Raw genomic sequence first — 17,602 nt, forward strand, 5'->3', positions numbered from 1 at the left:
CTGCACAGCAAAAGAAACTATCAACAGAGTGAACATACAGTCTATGGAATGGGAGAAAATATTTACAAACTATGCATCTGACAAAAGTCTACTAACCAGAAACTATAAGGAATTTAAATCAAAAAGTAAAAAACAACCCCATTAAAAATGAGCAAAGAACATGAACAGACACCTCTCAAAACAAGACAGACGTGTGGCCAACAAGCATATGAGAAAATGTCCAGTGTCACTAATCATTAGGGAAATGCAAAATCAAAACCACAGGGAAAAACCATCTCACACCAGTCAAAATGGCTATTACTAGAAAGTCAAAAACATCAGATACTGGCAAGATTGTGAAGAAAAGGGAATGATTATACACTGCTGGTGGGAATGTAAATTAGTTCAGCCCCTGTGGAAAGCAGCTTGGAGATTTCTCAAAGACCTTAAAATAGAACTACCCTTTGACCCAGCAATCCCATTGCTGGGTATATACCCAAGGGAATATAAATTGTTCTATCATAAAGACACATGCACTCACATATTCACTGCAGCACTTTTCACAATAGCAAAGACATGAAGTCAACCTAGATGCCCATCAACAGTGGACTGGATAAAGAAAATGTGGTACATATACATCATGGAATACTATGCAACTATAAAAAAAGAATAAGACCATGTCCTTTGCAGCAACAAAGATGGAGCTGGAGGTTATTATCCTACACAAAATAACACCCAAGCAGAAAACCAAGCATAGCATGTTCTCACTTATAAGTGAAAGATAACTATTGAGTACACATGGACATAAAGGCAACAATAGACACTGTGTCTACTTGAGGGTGGAAGGTGGGAGGAGGGTGAGAATTGAAAGGCTACCTATCAGGTATTATGCTGATTTTCTAGGTAACAAAGTTATCTGTACACCAAACCCCCATGACATGCAATTTACCCATGCAACAAACCTGCACATGAACCCATTGAACCTAAAATAAAAGTTGAAAAAAAATAGAATGTGGGGTTAAAAAAAATTCAAGCCACCTAATACTGTGCATATATTACAATACCACACTGTAAAACACAAGCCAACTAAGCAATATATTATTTAGAAGTATATAAATATGTTGTAAAGCTATCATTTTTATGGTAATTAGCTTGATTTAATCATTCTGCAATGTATACAGATATCAAAACATCAAGTTGTACCCGATAAATATTTAATATGTATAGTTTTAAAAAATCAAAAAAGGCAACAGATAAAGAGATTCACAAATCACTTCATCTTTTTCCTTTTTTTTTTTTTTTGAGATGGAGTCTTGCTCTGTCACCCAGGCTGGTGCAGTGGCGTGATCTCGGCTGCCTGCAAGCTCCACCTCCCGGGTTCACGCCATTCTCCCGCCTCTGCCTCCTGAGAGGCTCGGACTACAGGTGCCCGCCACCACGCCTGGCTAATTTTCTGTATTTTTAGTAGAGACGGGCTTTCACCATGTTAGCCAGGATGGTCTTGATCTCCTGACCTCGTGATCCACCCGCCTCGGCCTCCCAAAGTGCTGGGATTACAGGCGTGAGCCACCACACCCATCTTTTTCCTTTTAAAGTATGGCAGGAAAGTGTCACCAGTCATGAGACTAACAAAGAACAAAAAATTATCTGGTATTTATCATGCTATCACTAAAGTGACTCTAAGGTACGGAACAGCACTGATCTGATGCCATTTCCAACATTATGTGCAACTGCTGGGTTTTTTGTTTGTTTGGTTTTGCAGATACTGTGTTGTAAAACTATTATTAAAGGCAAGGGAATACAGGAAAATTTGGATTGTTACCTGCAGGGAGTTGGACTGAGAGATAAGCATACAGTCAGCTTTGAGTTATTAATGTTCTATTTCTAAGTTGAGTGATGGATCATGAATATTCTATATAGATTTTAAGAGTTATTTCTATCAATCACAAATATGAAACATATTCTACTATAAGAAGGTCATATATACTATAAAAAGGTTATTGTCATAATAATTTAGGTTTCAGGACATTATTACAAAGCAGGAGTGATAAAAGAGAAGTAAAAACTGTTCTGTTTACAATGCAAAATACTAACTTCACTGTGAAACTAAATTATTTCACAAATTATGAGCCACTTAGAAAAAATTATCTTCTTATCAATAAATCCAGACTGTACTCTCTGAGCATGGTGGATTTGTAAGATGAGAGTATATGTCTCCACCTGGTAGAGCCAGAATTATGGTGGAGCAAGAGAAGCACTTGCCCTGGGTACAAAATTTCAGGGGGTGTCAAAAAACTCAATAATCAACAACAATGCTATATATTTATTTATTATTTTTATCAATAATTTTAATGCAACATTTGACAGTCAGAATTAACACAGAAAAATTCATAATTAGCAAACTGTTGAAATTTTAAATAAATACCAGTGCCTTACTATATTAGATACTACAAATATTTTCATACTATCTATATTGAAACTAGAGGCAAAAGGGAAAATATATTATCCTATATACATGTTTTTATATATTTTTAATGACTAATTTTTTTCCAGAACATTAAAGTAATGGGAAAATACACTGAAAAATTGAAAAGTAGATACATTGAAACTTACAAAATTATTTTTAAGTTTAATTATTTTTAATATCACAAAACCAGAATTTGTTATAATTTTAATTTCCTGGCTTTCATGGAAGCAAATACATCATAATATTTTTAAGATGACTTTCTCTGATTGTCTTGCTTTCAGTTAAGAGAATCGCCATGTTTGGATTCCTTAAGGATCTAGAACAAGAAATACCATTTGACTCAGTGATCCCATCACTGAGTATGTACCCAAAGGGTTATAAATCATGCTACTATAAAGACACATGCATATGTATGTTTATTGCAGCACTATTCACAATAGCAAAGACTTGGAACCAACCCAAATGTCCATCAATGATTGACTGGATTAAAATGTGGCACATACATACCATGGAATACTATGCAGCCATAAAAAAGGATGAGTTCATGTCCTTTGTAGCGACATGGATGAAGCTGGAAACCATCATTCTGAGCAAACTATCCCAAGGACAGAAACCAAACACCGAATGTTCTCACTCATAGGTAGGAGTTGAACAATGAGAACACTTGGACACAGGGCAGGGGACATTGCACACTGGGGCCTGTTATAGGGTGGGGGGTTGGGGGAGGGATAGCATTAAGAGAAAAAGCTAATGTAAATGACAAGTCAGTGGGTGCAGCAAACCAACATGGCACATGTATACATATGTAACAAACCTGCACATTGTGCACATGTACCCTAGAACTTAAATTTTAAAAAAATGATCACTATTCTAAAATATTTACATGACGTATAAAACAGACTAGCTCCTTTTTGCTAATACTTCTGTGACCATCTCAGAATGACTCCATGAAACTCTTTTGGTTTAATTTTCAACTGGGTAGAGAATTGTTAGATAAACTCTTAAAAGCATTGTAAAAAAATAATAATAAAATTAAATTAAAAAAGAATCACCATGTTTTTTGATTTCGCTTGACCAAATGATTAAATAAGTTTTAGTTAACTTCAGCTTGTTGAAACTTATTTTATAGGTTGCCACTGGGACACATGCTGAAAGCTGCCCTTTCTCTTATGGGTTTGTTTATTTATTTTTATTTTTGTTTTTATTTTACATGAGGGGCAGCAGGTGAGGTGTGGGTTGGGTGCAAAAGACTGATTCCCCTTCCCCAACCCTGCAACCTCTGATTGCAACTCCCTTGACCTGGACAGCACCCTGGCTTCAGCTGACAATTTCTGATCATTCCCATTCCCTTCCCAGATTCTGCCCCAGCCTCTCTCTGCTGAGTTGCTTCTCCATTTCAGAACATCTCCTAGGGAAGTTCAGTCTCTCTTTGCTAGGTAGCCCACAAGTGCTCCACAGAAAGCATGCACCTTTCATCTGCTGGGGATGGGCACGAGGTTTCTTCTCAAATGCTGCCTTCTACTCTGCTGGGCAAAAGGGCTGTTCAGCCAACCACTCACCTGAAGACATTTTTCTCAGGGATGATTTAGACAATGATTAACTGGTACTCCTCAAATTCCAGAGAGCCATATTAAACTCTTGAGCCCCTCTTACTAAGCGGTCAGTGAGGAGGAAGCATTTTCTTCAACTCATCTCCATGGGGAGAGAGGAAAATTGTCACAGCATTCTCACCATTTTCCCCCCAAAGAACCTCTCTCTCTCATCTCCAGTCTGCTTGGTATACATTACCTAAAAGTAGGTATGGCACATTAGTTTTAAATAGGTTTTCAGCCACATGGCTTGCAAGTCCTGCTTAGGCCATCTAGTACCTTGTTTGAAAGGTAAGCAGAGTTAGTTTTAACCATCTAAGGGATTTCATAAAACTGAGAGTCTCATTTTAATGTTATTACACAAGTATGCTTGTACTTTACCTCTATAGAAACATGGCAAAGAGAATCACCTAAGAGGACCCACATTTCCTCGTAGACATTATACAACTTGGAATGCCAAACTAAAGCCTGTATCCATATTCCTCTACCATAAATTCTTGGGCATTTTAGGAGTTAAAATTGCAATAGGCATCACCCGTTGTCGTTCTGAAAATTCTCTGGGCATTACCATAGATTAATTATTTAGACTTTAGGAAACATACTTCAGTAGGAAGAGAAAGTTGCATCCCAGGACACAATCAAATCTAGAGGCAAGCCAACGTGATATCCTAGGATTTACTAGAGGTTTCGAAGATCAAAGAAGTCAAACTATTACAAAATTGATGGCAAGGGAATCAGGTTAGAAATTGGCCTATGGGAATTGCAACAACCTGCATTGACATGACATAGATATTAGAACTAAGAACTGAAACCACCTGCATTAATATGACCTAGTTATTCTGAGAAAACTTAGTCTGGGAAAAATAACCCTGTAAGACCAAAAATCACTTCACTTTGTGCTTCAGGAAATTCCTGAAAATCAACTTTTCTTAGGCAACAGTCTGTTCACCTGGACAAATAGCTTATTTAAAAACATTTATGGGCCAGGTGCAGTTGCTCATGCCTGTATTCCCAGCACTTTGGGACGCTGAGGCAGGAGAATTGGTTGAGGCCAGAAGTTCAAGACTAGCCTGGGCAACATAACAAAACCTCAAATCCTCATCTTTAAAAAAAAGTAAGAAATAAAATAGCCAGGCATGGTGGCACACACCTGTAGTCCTAGCTACCTAGCCCTCGGGAGGCTGAGGTGGGAGGATAACTTGAGCCCAGGAGTTTGAGGCTGCAGTGAGCTATGATCGTGCCACTATACTCCAGTAGTCTGGGCAACAGAGTGAGACCTTATCTCAAAAAAAAAAAAAAAAAGATTAGCTTCAAGACCCTCACTTTGATATGTCCACCAGTTCTAAATTATTATGCCATGAAATTTGCCCACGTCCAATCACTTCTCTATCCTGAAAGACCTTCCTTAAATCATTTGAGCCCGTCTTTTAATATCTCCCACCCTGAATTCTTTTTTCTGAGATACTGCTAGAACTCTCTTAAGATGAAAAGATTGTCTCATTTTTGTGAAAGGTCAGTAGACAGAAACTTGCAGTGATTCTTTGTTGAAAGTTTAATTACCTCAATGCTTTCTCCTTAGGCCCCGGACAAAATTACTTTCAGTACAAAGTTTTAATATTTTCCAATTCTACATTGTAATTTCTTCCATTTAGTCTAAACGTTTCCTTTTTAAAAATGTATACATCAGGAAAGAGAATAAAGGGAAAGATTGTTTTGACTCTTGCCTCCTTCTTTAATGTTATTATGGGGGAAGAAACAGTAGTAATTCAAGAGTATTATATTCAGGGCACCCTGGTGGTATCCAACAGCGAAGTGAGCAGTGGTTTACTATGGAATTGAAAGATATGGGACAAATATACGTTGCTAAGAGCAACAATTAAGACAACAATCAAGACTGAAATTTCTACTCACCACTGTATCCAAGAGAAAGCTGTTGTTGAAAAGATTTGCAGAGGTGTGGGTGGTCAGCCTAAGTTTGGATAACATTAAAGAGCTTCCTTATGATGTCTTTGCTTCTGCTGATAAGGTTTCTCTTTAGCTCTGCCTTCTAGTGCTACGTATTTCTCAGACTACTCTTTTCCAGGGGGACATTCTTTTCTCTTTATTGGTCATCCACTGGCTTAAACTCAGTTGTTTTCTTTTCCTTTTTTATTTTTTTATTATAAGTTCTAGGGTACATGTGCACAACGTGCAGGTTTATTACATATGTATACATATGCCATGTTGGTGTGCTGCACCCGTTAACTCGTCATTTATATTAGGTATATGGGCCCGTAACTCAGTTGTTTTCTTACTGGTACTATAACTGGTCCTAAATTTACTGTAAATTTATATTTACAGTAGTGGCTAGAGTCACTTCTATTAAAGATTTATTTTGTCTCAAAACGGCTCATAGGACCCTGCTTCACCACTTTTCTGGGCACAAGCACTGTTTCCACTTCTCTTGTTTTTTGTTATTTGTTTTTGCTCACCACACCTCACCTTGGAGTGTAGAAGTCTAAAACAGGGCACTTAAAAATAGTTTCATGAACAAATATTTAAAGTGATAGATAGCTCAATTACAATGATTTGATCTGTAAAAATTATATGAATGTATTTGATTATCATATGCAATTTTAAAATATGTTCATTGATCATGTATCAATAAAAAAATTAATACAAATCTCACAAAATCCCCTAAAAACATCATTACAACTGAAATATTTAATGTTTATTTTTTCTTTTCTGTTAATGGCATTCATCCTACAATCAATGCATATTTTAATGAAGCTAGCTGTTTTTCAATATTAAAGTTATGTTATATCTTACAATAAATGAAATCATAGAATTGAGGAAGTAAATATGTGCACACCACTGCCATTCTCCCTGATGCAATAAGCAAAAACACTTGCTTCCACTAGTTTATTGGATTTAAGAATGATCACCTTGCTAACTGTATCAGAATTAGGATTAAAGTAATATAAACTCAAAAATGTGGTAATATGTTATTCGATTTATTCTATGAATAAAAATTTTTTTTTATTTTGCTAAATGAGAAAAAAATGCATTTGCCTAGAGAAGCAAGCTTGGAGAAACAGAAGAGTTACTTCCCAATATGTACTTCTTTCTAGAAGTACAAAATATTGAAGAGCAGGCAGGTCCAGAAACAGAAAAGCTGTAAATTCAACCACTTAAGGCATGAGACCACCTTATTCTCTAAGCAGGTAACGTGGAAGAATATTGATTATTTCTCAGTGTATGTTGTTTAAAAGTGGAGATTTAATAATAACTGAAATAGAAAGTATATTCTAAATTTTTCACAATTGGTACCAGTCACCATGGGTTTATTTTTTAAACAAATATTGTAAACAATTATTACATAAAAAATTTCAAGATCGTTATTAGGTATTTGTTTAATATGATTGACCTAGAAAAGTTTTAATCTCTTTTCCCTTCTGCAATTCCATTAGGAGCTAACACAGGAAAATGAAATGGAAGGATATTTAAATAGCAAATGGCTTTTATTTTCTGTGTGTCAATGCCTCGACATCTGAGGCCTTGCTCACCCTGGGGAGACCAAACCTCGCAGGATTAGCCAGTTCTTAGAGACAGCAAGCAACCCATCCAGTGAGCTTGCTTTACAAAGGCAAATCAATTCAATGTCCACCCCACAACCAGCTCCTTTGGGCTCTCACACTCCAGACCACTATCCACCTGTCCTAATCACCCCAGGGTCTCAGACAACCAGGAACAGTCTATATAACCCAGAGCCCACTGAAACAAACTAGCTAATCCTTAACCTTCTTATCCTTCATCAACCATTCCTTCCCACAGAAACCACAATGGAAGATCTTGCCCACAGTCCTCTCCTGCTCCCTCTGCCGCCTGACTGTCATGGAGGCTTCCATGTGTGACCACCCACATTGTGTGTCCCATTCTCTTGGGATCTGCAAATAACACACTATCTCTTCAGTGGTAGTCATCTTCTGATCTGTTGGTCTTACCATACCTAAATAATAATAATGCTTATATTAAAACATGTATATTTAAATATTATATATATTAAAAGTTATTTGTAATAGCAAAAAAATTATAGCCATTTACATGGCCCCCAGCAGAGGAATGCTGGAGTTAATTCTAATATATCTAATTGTATAAAATCCTAAGCAGCAGTTAAAAAAAAGAATGAGGCAGTTCTTTACAAATTGACATGGAATTATCTCCAAGACATATTGTTAAGTAAGAAACTAAAGCTGGAACACAATGGATATGCTATGATGCATACATTATGTTTAATTAAGTACACAAAATAACAGTATGTATTTATAAATGTTCTTAAACATAAAGACACCCCAAAAGGCCTGTTTGGATAATAAATCAAATAGATTATAGTATTTATTTTTAGGTAAGTCAAGAAGGATTTTTAATTTGTTCATAATTTTTAAAAATATGTTTACACTGAGAATGACTTTATATATTAATTGTGGAATTCAAAGTAAATAAAAATAAATTTTAAAAGTTGATAGCTAAGCTACATAGCTCATGGTAGTAGGAAGTAGTCTTACTTAGTAAGCAGCCAAAGTGGCCAATTCTAATTTTTCACTAGCATTATCATCAACCTACCCCTTGCTATTCAAAGTGCCTAAGACCCACCATGTTTAGGGCCAATTAGATACTAATAGCAAGATTAGTCTTATCTCATCACTCCAGCTGCAAACTCACTTTCATTTCAGTACTACGGGAACACAATAATTTTCTTCCTCATTGACTCAGTAAAACAAAATCAGAATTACAGCTTTGCAGAGGAGTATATTGAATGTAAGCCTTGAGCAACATAATACAATGCTGAGCTATATGCAACTTTTGGCTACTACTTTTAGTAAACATAATTTGTCTTTTTATTCTAACAAGTTTTCTTTGAAAAAGTATAAAAGAAACATACTAATATTTATGTGGAATTCTTTTTTCTGGAGTTTCTTCTTCCCCATCACTGAATAAAATATAAAAACAAATGAGAATATTTGCCAGCATAGTCAGCTATAGCTTCTACCAGCAATTTCTTTGTTCTTTGAATTCGTACAAGTTACTGTCCATATGATTCATGCATTTTCATGCCATATTATGAAGCATGTCTGTGCAAAGGTAGGCTTCATTAAAGTTCATTAATTATTTCTTAAATGAACAAGTTCAAATTATACAAATGGGAAAAATTTGTCATATTGAAGTGGACATCATAAGAGATGGCTCCCATGGATCTCACTAATCTACTTTGTGCCTTAACTTAAGCAGATTAGTAAATGTCATTGGCATGGATTTCTTCTATATATTTCCCCAAAACAAATAGTAAAAGATTAGATCAATATCAAATGAAAGATTAAAATAATACCAATTACATACAAGACAAAACAGGAACAAAGAACCTGTATGGCAGGTGGACTTTCAGAATTATCCGCAGGCCATTTCGATGATTAAATTGAAATGTGTGTTTTCTGAATATTTTCCAGAATCCCTTAGATTTCATATTCTAAAGAAACTTTGGGGATGCCCCACTGGGCCATAGGTATCCCAACTGGACAGCAGAGAAGACCGCATGCTTTGCTAATCCAGTTATTTCCGGTACCCTTAGAACTCAAAATTAATTAAAACCCCTGAATGAGACACAGAGCTCACAAATAGATGATGCTGACCTTTTTATATGCAGATTTTAAGAACAACACTTGAGAGAGTAATGTTTGGACTGAGATGAGTCAAGAAGAATAAGCTCAATGATGCCTCCGTCTGATTCCATTTCTCCATCCAATATCTGGGAGGAAAACAGAGAAGAAAGTAGTTCAACCAAAGCTTAAAAACTGATGCCTAACTTTTAAGTAACATGAGATTCATGCTTTCTTTTCCTTAGAGATGGAAGGGGTGCAGAAGGGAATAAAAGAAAGGAAAAGTTCTGGTTGCTTAGTGAAGGATAAAGAACATATGCTAATATTACCAACTGCATAACCATAGAGGTTCCATCTGTACTGTCCATTCCTGCATTCTCAGTATATGACATATTGTGGGCATCCAATGTTAACTGAATGAATAAATAATTGAAATCAGGTGGCATATATGTGGAATTTCTTCAGAGATGGCATGCCCTTTTATATGTTATAGAGAAAGCGGACTATATTCTAGACCATTCTAACTATAAATTCTATACTATAGTTATAATAGAATATAAAATATGAGGTTGGGTTGGAAGAATACTAAGACAAAAGACACCGAAAGTATTTTTCAGAGAGTCAGAGAACGGATGAGGAGATCATGTTGCCCCATACTTACTTATGCCTTAGATTGTGGAGGCTAATTGAAAAATACAGGGTCAATCATAAGAGGATGTGTGTACCTCAGGCCACATCTAAAGGTACCACAGCACTTCATAAGATCTCTGCAGTCATAATCATTTATACAAGGAACCCCAGAACAATAGGTGGAAATCTTAGATTGTTGCTTAGAGGCCTGTTTGCCCAGACGGGATCTAAATTTCTTTTGACTTCAGTCTTGACTGTGGCTCTGTTGCTTCATGTCAAAAGATTCTATAAATTCAGGACATGTACCTGGCTTGCCCTCAACTACGAAAGAAAAAAGGAATTGTGAGCTTTTTACCTTCTCTTATTTGTACCAGGAATTTAATTTCTTCAAAAGATATGCCTATAATCTCCTAATTATGCTCTTCTGTTAGCTGATTTTGCTCCTTAAATCATGTTTTAAAAGCACTATAAAGCACTACCAAGTATACTTTTCAGGTATCATTATGAACTGGCTGTTAGACTAAATCCAACCTGATTATTGTAATACTTTGATATATATTATGTATGTATGGAATACATATATTTATAAAATATATATTTGAAATATTTATATACATAATCGGAAAGTATATATTCAGAATATATATAGGTTTAGCATATGTATGTTTATTTGGAATATATGCATTTGAAATAAATTGGGGCCAAGGAATTACTTATACAACATGGAAAGATGTTCAACTCATGTTTTTCTATTTTAATAGAATTTTATTGCAGTGCTATGTTAAAATATTTTCATACATGTACACATTTTTTTAAATTACCAGGTATGTTCAAATGTAGGCTTACTTGGAATGCAGTATAGGACATCTAAATTGTGGATGATCAGCAAATACAGACAGTTTTAACTCATTCATTTACTCCCTTATATGTATTGGGTGCCTACTGTATATTCCAGAGTTGTCAGCACTCCAGATACAGTAGTAAATAGAAAAAACAAAAAAGTTCTATTTTGGAGTGGACAAGATAGATAATAAAGATAAACTAGTAAAATTTACAGTATATTAGACAAAGATTACTGCTAAAGAGAATGATTAAATCCAAGGAGATTCCTAAAAGTACCTTGCAATGCTAAGGGTCCCTAATTCTTTAAACCTAGTTATATAATCTACATAAATCAGTTATTTTCAGAAGTTTTTGCACACTGTATATGTTATCTGTTCACATTTACTGTCATTCAAGAAACACTGATCAAATTTCACTAGGACTAACGGGAATAGCTTTCTTCCTTTACATGAGGTCAATTAGGTTACAGGCTTATTAAAATGCAAATAAATATCATCAGTAATTAGTAAATGACAGGAAGCATTTAAACTTCCATAATTATTCTATGCCATTATAACACTATAGAAAGTTAAGAAAATTTAACATATGAATATATTAACTCCTGATGTTCCTTATACCATAGACTTGGAAACACTGTACATAAGAGAAAAGAGTAAAAATATAGTGTCAGAGGCCAGAGGCAGGAGGACTACTTGAGCGCAGGAGCTCAAGATGAGCCTAGGCAACATAGCAAAACCCTGTCTCTACAAGAAATACAAAATTAGCCAGTTGTGGTGGTGTGAGCCTGTAGTCCCAGTTACTTGGGAGGCTGACATGGGAGGATCACTCAAGTCCAGGAGATCAAGGCTGCAGTGAGCTGTCATGGCACCACTACACTCCAGCCTGGGTGACAAAGTAAGACTCTGTCTTTCAAAGAAAGGAAAAGAAAGAAAAGAAAAGAGAAAAGAAGAAAAGAAAAGATACACACACACACATACACACAGAGACACACATAATCTGTAAATTAAACACTAAATAAAACTAACATGGTTGCCTGAATTGACTTCCTAAAAAAGATAAAGGAAAAATAGTAGAATTATAGAATCAACCAAGTATTAATTTCAGCTTAAAACTGAATTTTTCTTTTTTCTATAACCCTTAGTTTCCTTTAATAGGAGAGTAACAGAATTGGAGCAGCTTACAATCCTTTTTGTGGAGGAGCTATACATACTACAATGTTTTCTTCAGTCGGTTTAATTCTGGAAAAAAAATTGATAAAATGTCCTGCATAGCTAATTTTTCTGTGACATTTTCTTTCACTATGAGTTTGTTCAATCCTGTCAATCACCCTGTGGGTAATTATTCTCCAGCTCTTGCTTGTTTATCAGATGATAGTGATGTCCCTTACCTTCCTTTCCCTCACTCCCTCTTTGCTACGTGTTCCATAGTTGCAGTTTCAGGTGGCAGAATGACATTATATTACATTACTTTTGTACATTGCACAATGTACTCAGATCAGTCCCTGACCTCAGAGTAAAAGTAAATAAATATAACTCTGCCCTTTATTTTCCACTTCATTATCTTCTCTGGCAGGCAGTGCTAGCCCAAGTTCTTTCTCCTCTTCTTTGCTAATAGAACCCTGATTTTGTTCAGGGGAGTAATGTGCCCAGTGGATCTCAACTGGGAGCATTTTGGAAATCTTTGCTGGCCGATCTGGCTGTCACAGCACTGCAGCTCCCTAACTGTATTCAGTAAGTGAGGCAAGGCTGCTGGGTGTCCTGCAATGGGTGGAGCACCCCCAAAGGAAGACAGAGGAGCTGAAATACAGGAGCCTGTCTACCTCCAGACTTCCCATTATATACAAAAACGAAACTGCTATTTGTTTAAGCTACAGTTAGTCAAGAATTCTGTTACTTACAGTTTAACATAATTCTCAATGATAAGCCCTCCAGCCATGAACATCAGGCCTCTATTTCATATCATTCTCCAAAAAGATGCAGTAAATCTCATATTCCACTTAGGGAAACAAATGCTAGAAGAAAAAGAGATAAACTAGGATCTCACCTTGCCATTGTGCATCCTGGTCTTGCCAAACACCTAAGGGAAATGGAGAATAAAGTATAAAGTAAGTGCTCTCTTCTTGCCCAAACATCTTCTTTTAGCAAATTCCAAAGTGACTTGATAATATATTGTTCTCATTCTAGGGCAATTACTATAGTAAGTGATTGGAAAACAAAGTGGCTCTTTTCGATTTGCCATACTGCAGCCATTTGTCATGTATCATCTCAGTGAATATGTAGCATAAAATTATACTTGACATAAATATTCCTTTATGTTATTGATTTTTCACTGTTCAATAGGAATATTATTTTGTCAACTATTTCATGCACTTGTAATATGGCAGAATGGATTCTTCTTCATCACAAACCCAGTCCCTCACTTATAAGTAAACAGAATAAGGATTTTCAAAAGAAAAAAATATTTTTTAAGTTTTGGATGATTTTAGATTTCAGAGTAGTTGCCAAGATAATAGAGAGTGCCTGTTTACCTTTCCCTTACCTTCCTTTTATGTTTGCATCTTACATAACCATGGTACAACTATCAAAATGACGAAGTTAGCAGTAGTCGAATATTGTTAACTACACTACAGATTTTGTTTAAATTTCCTGCTTTTCCACCAATGTTCATTTACTGTTTCAGGATTCCATGCAAGACCCACATTGCATTTATTTCTAACTTCTTAGTCTCCTCCAATTTGTGAGAGTATCACAGTCTTTCCTTGTCTTTCATGACCTGTATATCTAAGAAGAGTACTGGTCAGCTGTTTTATAGAATGTCCTTCAATTCGTGTTTGTCTGATTTTTTTATAACTAAACTGCAGTTGTGGATTTTGGAAAGAGTACCACAAAGGTGAAGAGCCCTTCTCCCTTGGATCACATCAGGGGGTGCCTGATAATCACTGTGTCTTGGTACTTACTGACGATGTTAACTTGATTACTTATTTAAGATGGTATCTGCCAGGTTTCTCCACTGTAACATTTCTACTTTTTGTTGTCTATATGTAAATGGAGTTTTTAAAAGTGACTAAACACTAGGTCAAAGATAGAACATGTCTACCTCCAGGATATTAGCAAGGATTAATCTTTGCAGTGAAAAAGTATGACTTGCTTTCAGATCCTCCATCTGAAGACAACAGGTAGGGAAGTTATGGGAGCCCTGCCCTCATCCCTTTTACTGGCCAGTGGCCATTGACTTGCTGTGAGTATTGGCTACTAGCAACTCACAGCTACCCCATTCTCCAGGTAACTACCCTTAGCAGTGGCTCTCTGGCATGAAGGTATAAAAGTCTGGCTTCCTTGCCTCAAGTGAGACTAACTCTATGGAGCAATAGGTGTTCCAGATTTTCTATGTGGGGTTAGACTAACCTAGTCTGCAAGTGAGACCACATTTTGCTTAGCCTTATTCCTTACCTACCCTGCTTCCTAAATCCCCTCTCTGGGAGAGCTCTCAATAAATATTTTTAAAAACAGTCCCATTTAAGGATTGATTTCTGAAGAATCTGACCTAACACAATACATGACTTGGAGTTATTTCCCTCTCCACCTTCACATGCAGGATCCAAGACCGCTTTTTTCTCCCTACTCAACAGTAGAGCCCAACAGTAGAACGACTCATTGGAATCAAATGCAAGAAGAGACAAGTGGTGGCAGTGGATAAGTCAAAAAGATAGAAGGATGAGCCTGAAAAGGATTCAGAGGGGAAGCCACCTGCCATCTGCCTTGGGTGTTCTCAGCATCAGGAACAAAAACCCTACACCTTGGATGGAAACTCAAGAAAAAGATGTGCATGCCCCAAAGCTCACCACATTATGAAATCAATATTGGCTGGATTGTGTTTCTTGAACTCGAAGAAAAGGATTGAGAAAATAGTCTGTGGACTCCTGTACAGAAAACTGACTGGCTGACAGATCTTTTGGTGGCAAAATTCTGGAGGATGCAACCATATAAGGAAGAGACAAAGGAAGAAGAACCAATTAAATCGAATAGCAACAACCAAACAGCTAACAGCAAATTTAGAAGAGGCTAATGCCACCAGACCTTACTAGAAGAGAGTTTCCGAAGGAGTGGGATGAACAGCAGTTAGTGTCAAATGCAAGCTCATTTTGATACTCATTAAGCTCATTGAAACTTTGAAAGCTAGTTTCAATAGAAAGGTGGCATTGGAGACCAAAGTCCTGTTAACTGGAGAGTAATTAGAAAGTGGATTCTACAAATCAAGGATTATTTTTCAAGAATTGAGTGAGCTGATATATAATTGGCTTGAGGATTAGGTAGGATTCATTTTTCTCTTTAAATAAAGAAAGATATGACTAGGAGGAAAGGGCAGATGACAAGGTAAGAGGTAAAATTAGATGTTAGAATTATCTAGTTTTATCTAGATAATTATATAGAATTATTCTGGATAATTATATAGAATTATTCTGGATAATTATTTAGAATTATCTAAAATCTAAGGTAACTAGAGTCAGGGAGAGTTAAACTTATAAAATAGTAAGCATAATGCTTAACCCTGGTTTCTCATGATGATTTCCTTGAAAGAAAGAACTTGTAATAATTTGAGCTAGTTTTCATCATATTGTGATTATGCTTCTGAATGTAGTATAGTTTTATTGTCACTCGTGATGCTAGGGTGTCACCTTGTGGTAAATGTAAGTATAGCTTTGATGCAACCCACTTTATACATCACCTTATTTCTAGATATCAATTACAACCATTTTCATGGTCCTTTTATTTTATTCTTAATGTGGCTTCCTACTTTAAGTTTATTTTTAAGTAATATATAAGATTGAAAATATATAAGACCAAATATAGGATGTAAATTACAAAAACAGAATATTAGATAAACTAACGAGAATGAAAAAAATAGGTTCTTAAAACTAAATACATGATTTTACAATTTAGCTGAAAACTTTGTAATGACACCTGAAGTTGACTTGTAAATATTTCGACTTTTAAATTATGTTTTATATTGTTTCTATGTGAAAAAAGTGGTACTTTTTAAAATAATGAAACCATAAGGATGGAGAGGTTCAAATGATACATTTACAATAGTTATTATTAATCTTATTCCAAGCACTACTATTTTAATGTTCATTGCAATAGCACAACATATAATAGATGTAAACATAACTATGAAAAAATAATTCAATCAAGTATACTCCATTCTTTTTTTTTTTTTTTTTTTTTTTGAGACGGAGTCTTGCTCCGTCGCCCAGGCTGGAGTGCAGTGGCCGGATCTCAGCTCACTGCAAGCTCCGCCTCCCGGGTTCCCGCCATTCTCCTGCCTCAGCCTCCCGAGTAGCTGGGACTACAGGCGCCCGCCACCTCGCCCGGCTAGTTTTTTGTATTTTTTAGTAGAGACGGGGTTTCACCGTGTTAGCCAGGATGGTCTCAATCTCCTGACCTCATGATCCGCCCGTCTCGGCCTCCCAAAGTGCTGGGATTACAGGCTTGAGCCACCGCGCCCGGCCAAGTATACTCCATTCTTGCTCATTTCATCTGACTCCTTTAATTCTCTTTTTATTCTATTCTAATAATTTAGTCATTATTATTTTTGCCATTATTTATGATTAGCTTAGTGTAAAAGAGAGACATATAAATTATTTACATGATGAAAAATTTCAGAACTTCAGTGGAATAGGAAGCTTCGTGTTGATGCCATTTCAACAGGATTTATTTCAGTCTACATACTTTCCAAGAATGTCGCCATCTCTAAATGAGAACTAATCCTTGCCATCTACTTTGGTGCCTCCATATTCTGGAAGAAGAACGTTATCTCCAAGGTTCACAAGAACTGATTGAATCTCTCCACCCTTTCTTTAGAGCCTGATCCAACAGCTACTACTGTGGCTGCCAATACTTTTCCTTGAGATTTTTCCGGAAGCAGAATGGTTCCTTTGGTTACAGTTTCAATGTCACATCTTTCAACCAATACTTGGTCAAAGAGTGGAAGTAACTTTCTAAATGCTTGCCCTGCCATGAGCCCCTCTATCGCGGACTTTTACTCTGCTTTCATATAGTACTGCAAGGAGAGACCTCGTTTGTCATTATCCTAATCCTGCGGGTCTATGGAATGTGTATCACTTGTTTGTATAACATAATCTATCAGTAAAAACGTTGAATTTAGTACTTCTTTTAGGTACTACCTTACTAAGTATATTTGAGCCTTACTCTCCCATGAAGATGGTCTGCTACCTAAAGGCAGTAAGTCACATCACATGTTTCTTTTGTAACCCTCTGCATAATAGGTTTTCAGTAAATACATTCTTAATTTAAAATGAATAAGTTGAAGAAGGCTTATCTCTACAATTCCATAGAAAAAATAACTTCTTTAATCAATTTAATTAGCATTCTAAAATTGTATTTTAATTGACCAAAGTGACAAGTGTATAATAAGAAATTGTCCTTTATTTCAATTAGCTA

General features: G+C 36.0%; 1 protein-coding gene and 1 pseudogene across 2 annotated transcripts in view; both read right to left on the minus strand.

Annotated features, from left to right (window-relative positions):
- Positions 1-17,602, minus strand: part of LOC117090559 — a 72,802-nt gene that overhangs the window by 13,324 nt on the left and 41,876 nt on the right. Inside the window, exons 2-3 of one of the 2 annotated variants that reach the window (XR_004440052.1) lie at positions 13,185-13,217; positions 9,702-9,817 (exon numbers count right to left, since the gene is read on the minus strand). Coding sequence is in view for 1 of the 2 variants with exons in the window: in XM_033222924.1 (XP_033078815.1) it covers positions 9,777-9,817; positions 13,185-13,217 (74 nt within the window). In the remaining variant the exon portion in view is untranslated. Of the gene's footprint in view, positions 1-9,687; positions 9,818-13,184; positions 13,218-17,602 lie in introns of those variants that run through there. The other variant, XM_033222924.1, reaches the window with a different exon arrangement.
- LOC117090566 lies at positions 16,858-17,311 on the minus strand (annotated as a pseudogene).

This window comes from Trachypithecus francoisi, unplaced genomic scaffold (assembly GCF_009764315.1).
Source record: "Trachypithecus francoisi isolate TF-2019V2 unplaced genomic scaffold, Tfra_2.0 Lachesis_group11, whole genome shotgun sequence".
Classification (NCBI taxonomy): domain Eukaryota; kingdom Metazoa; phylum Chordata; class Mammalia; order Primates; family Cercopithecidae; genus Trachypithecus; species Trachypithecus francoisi.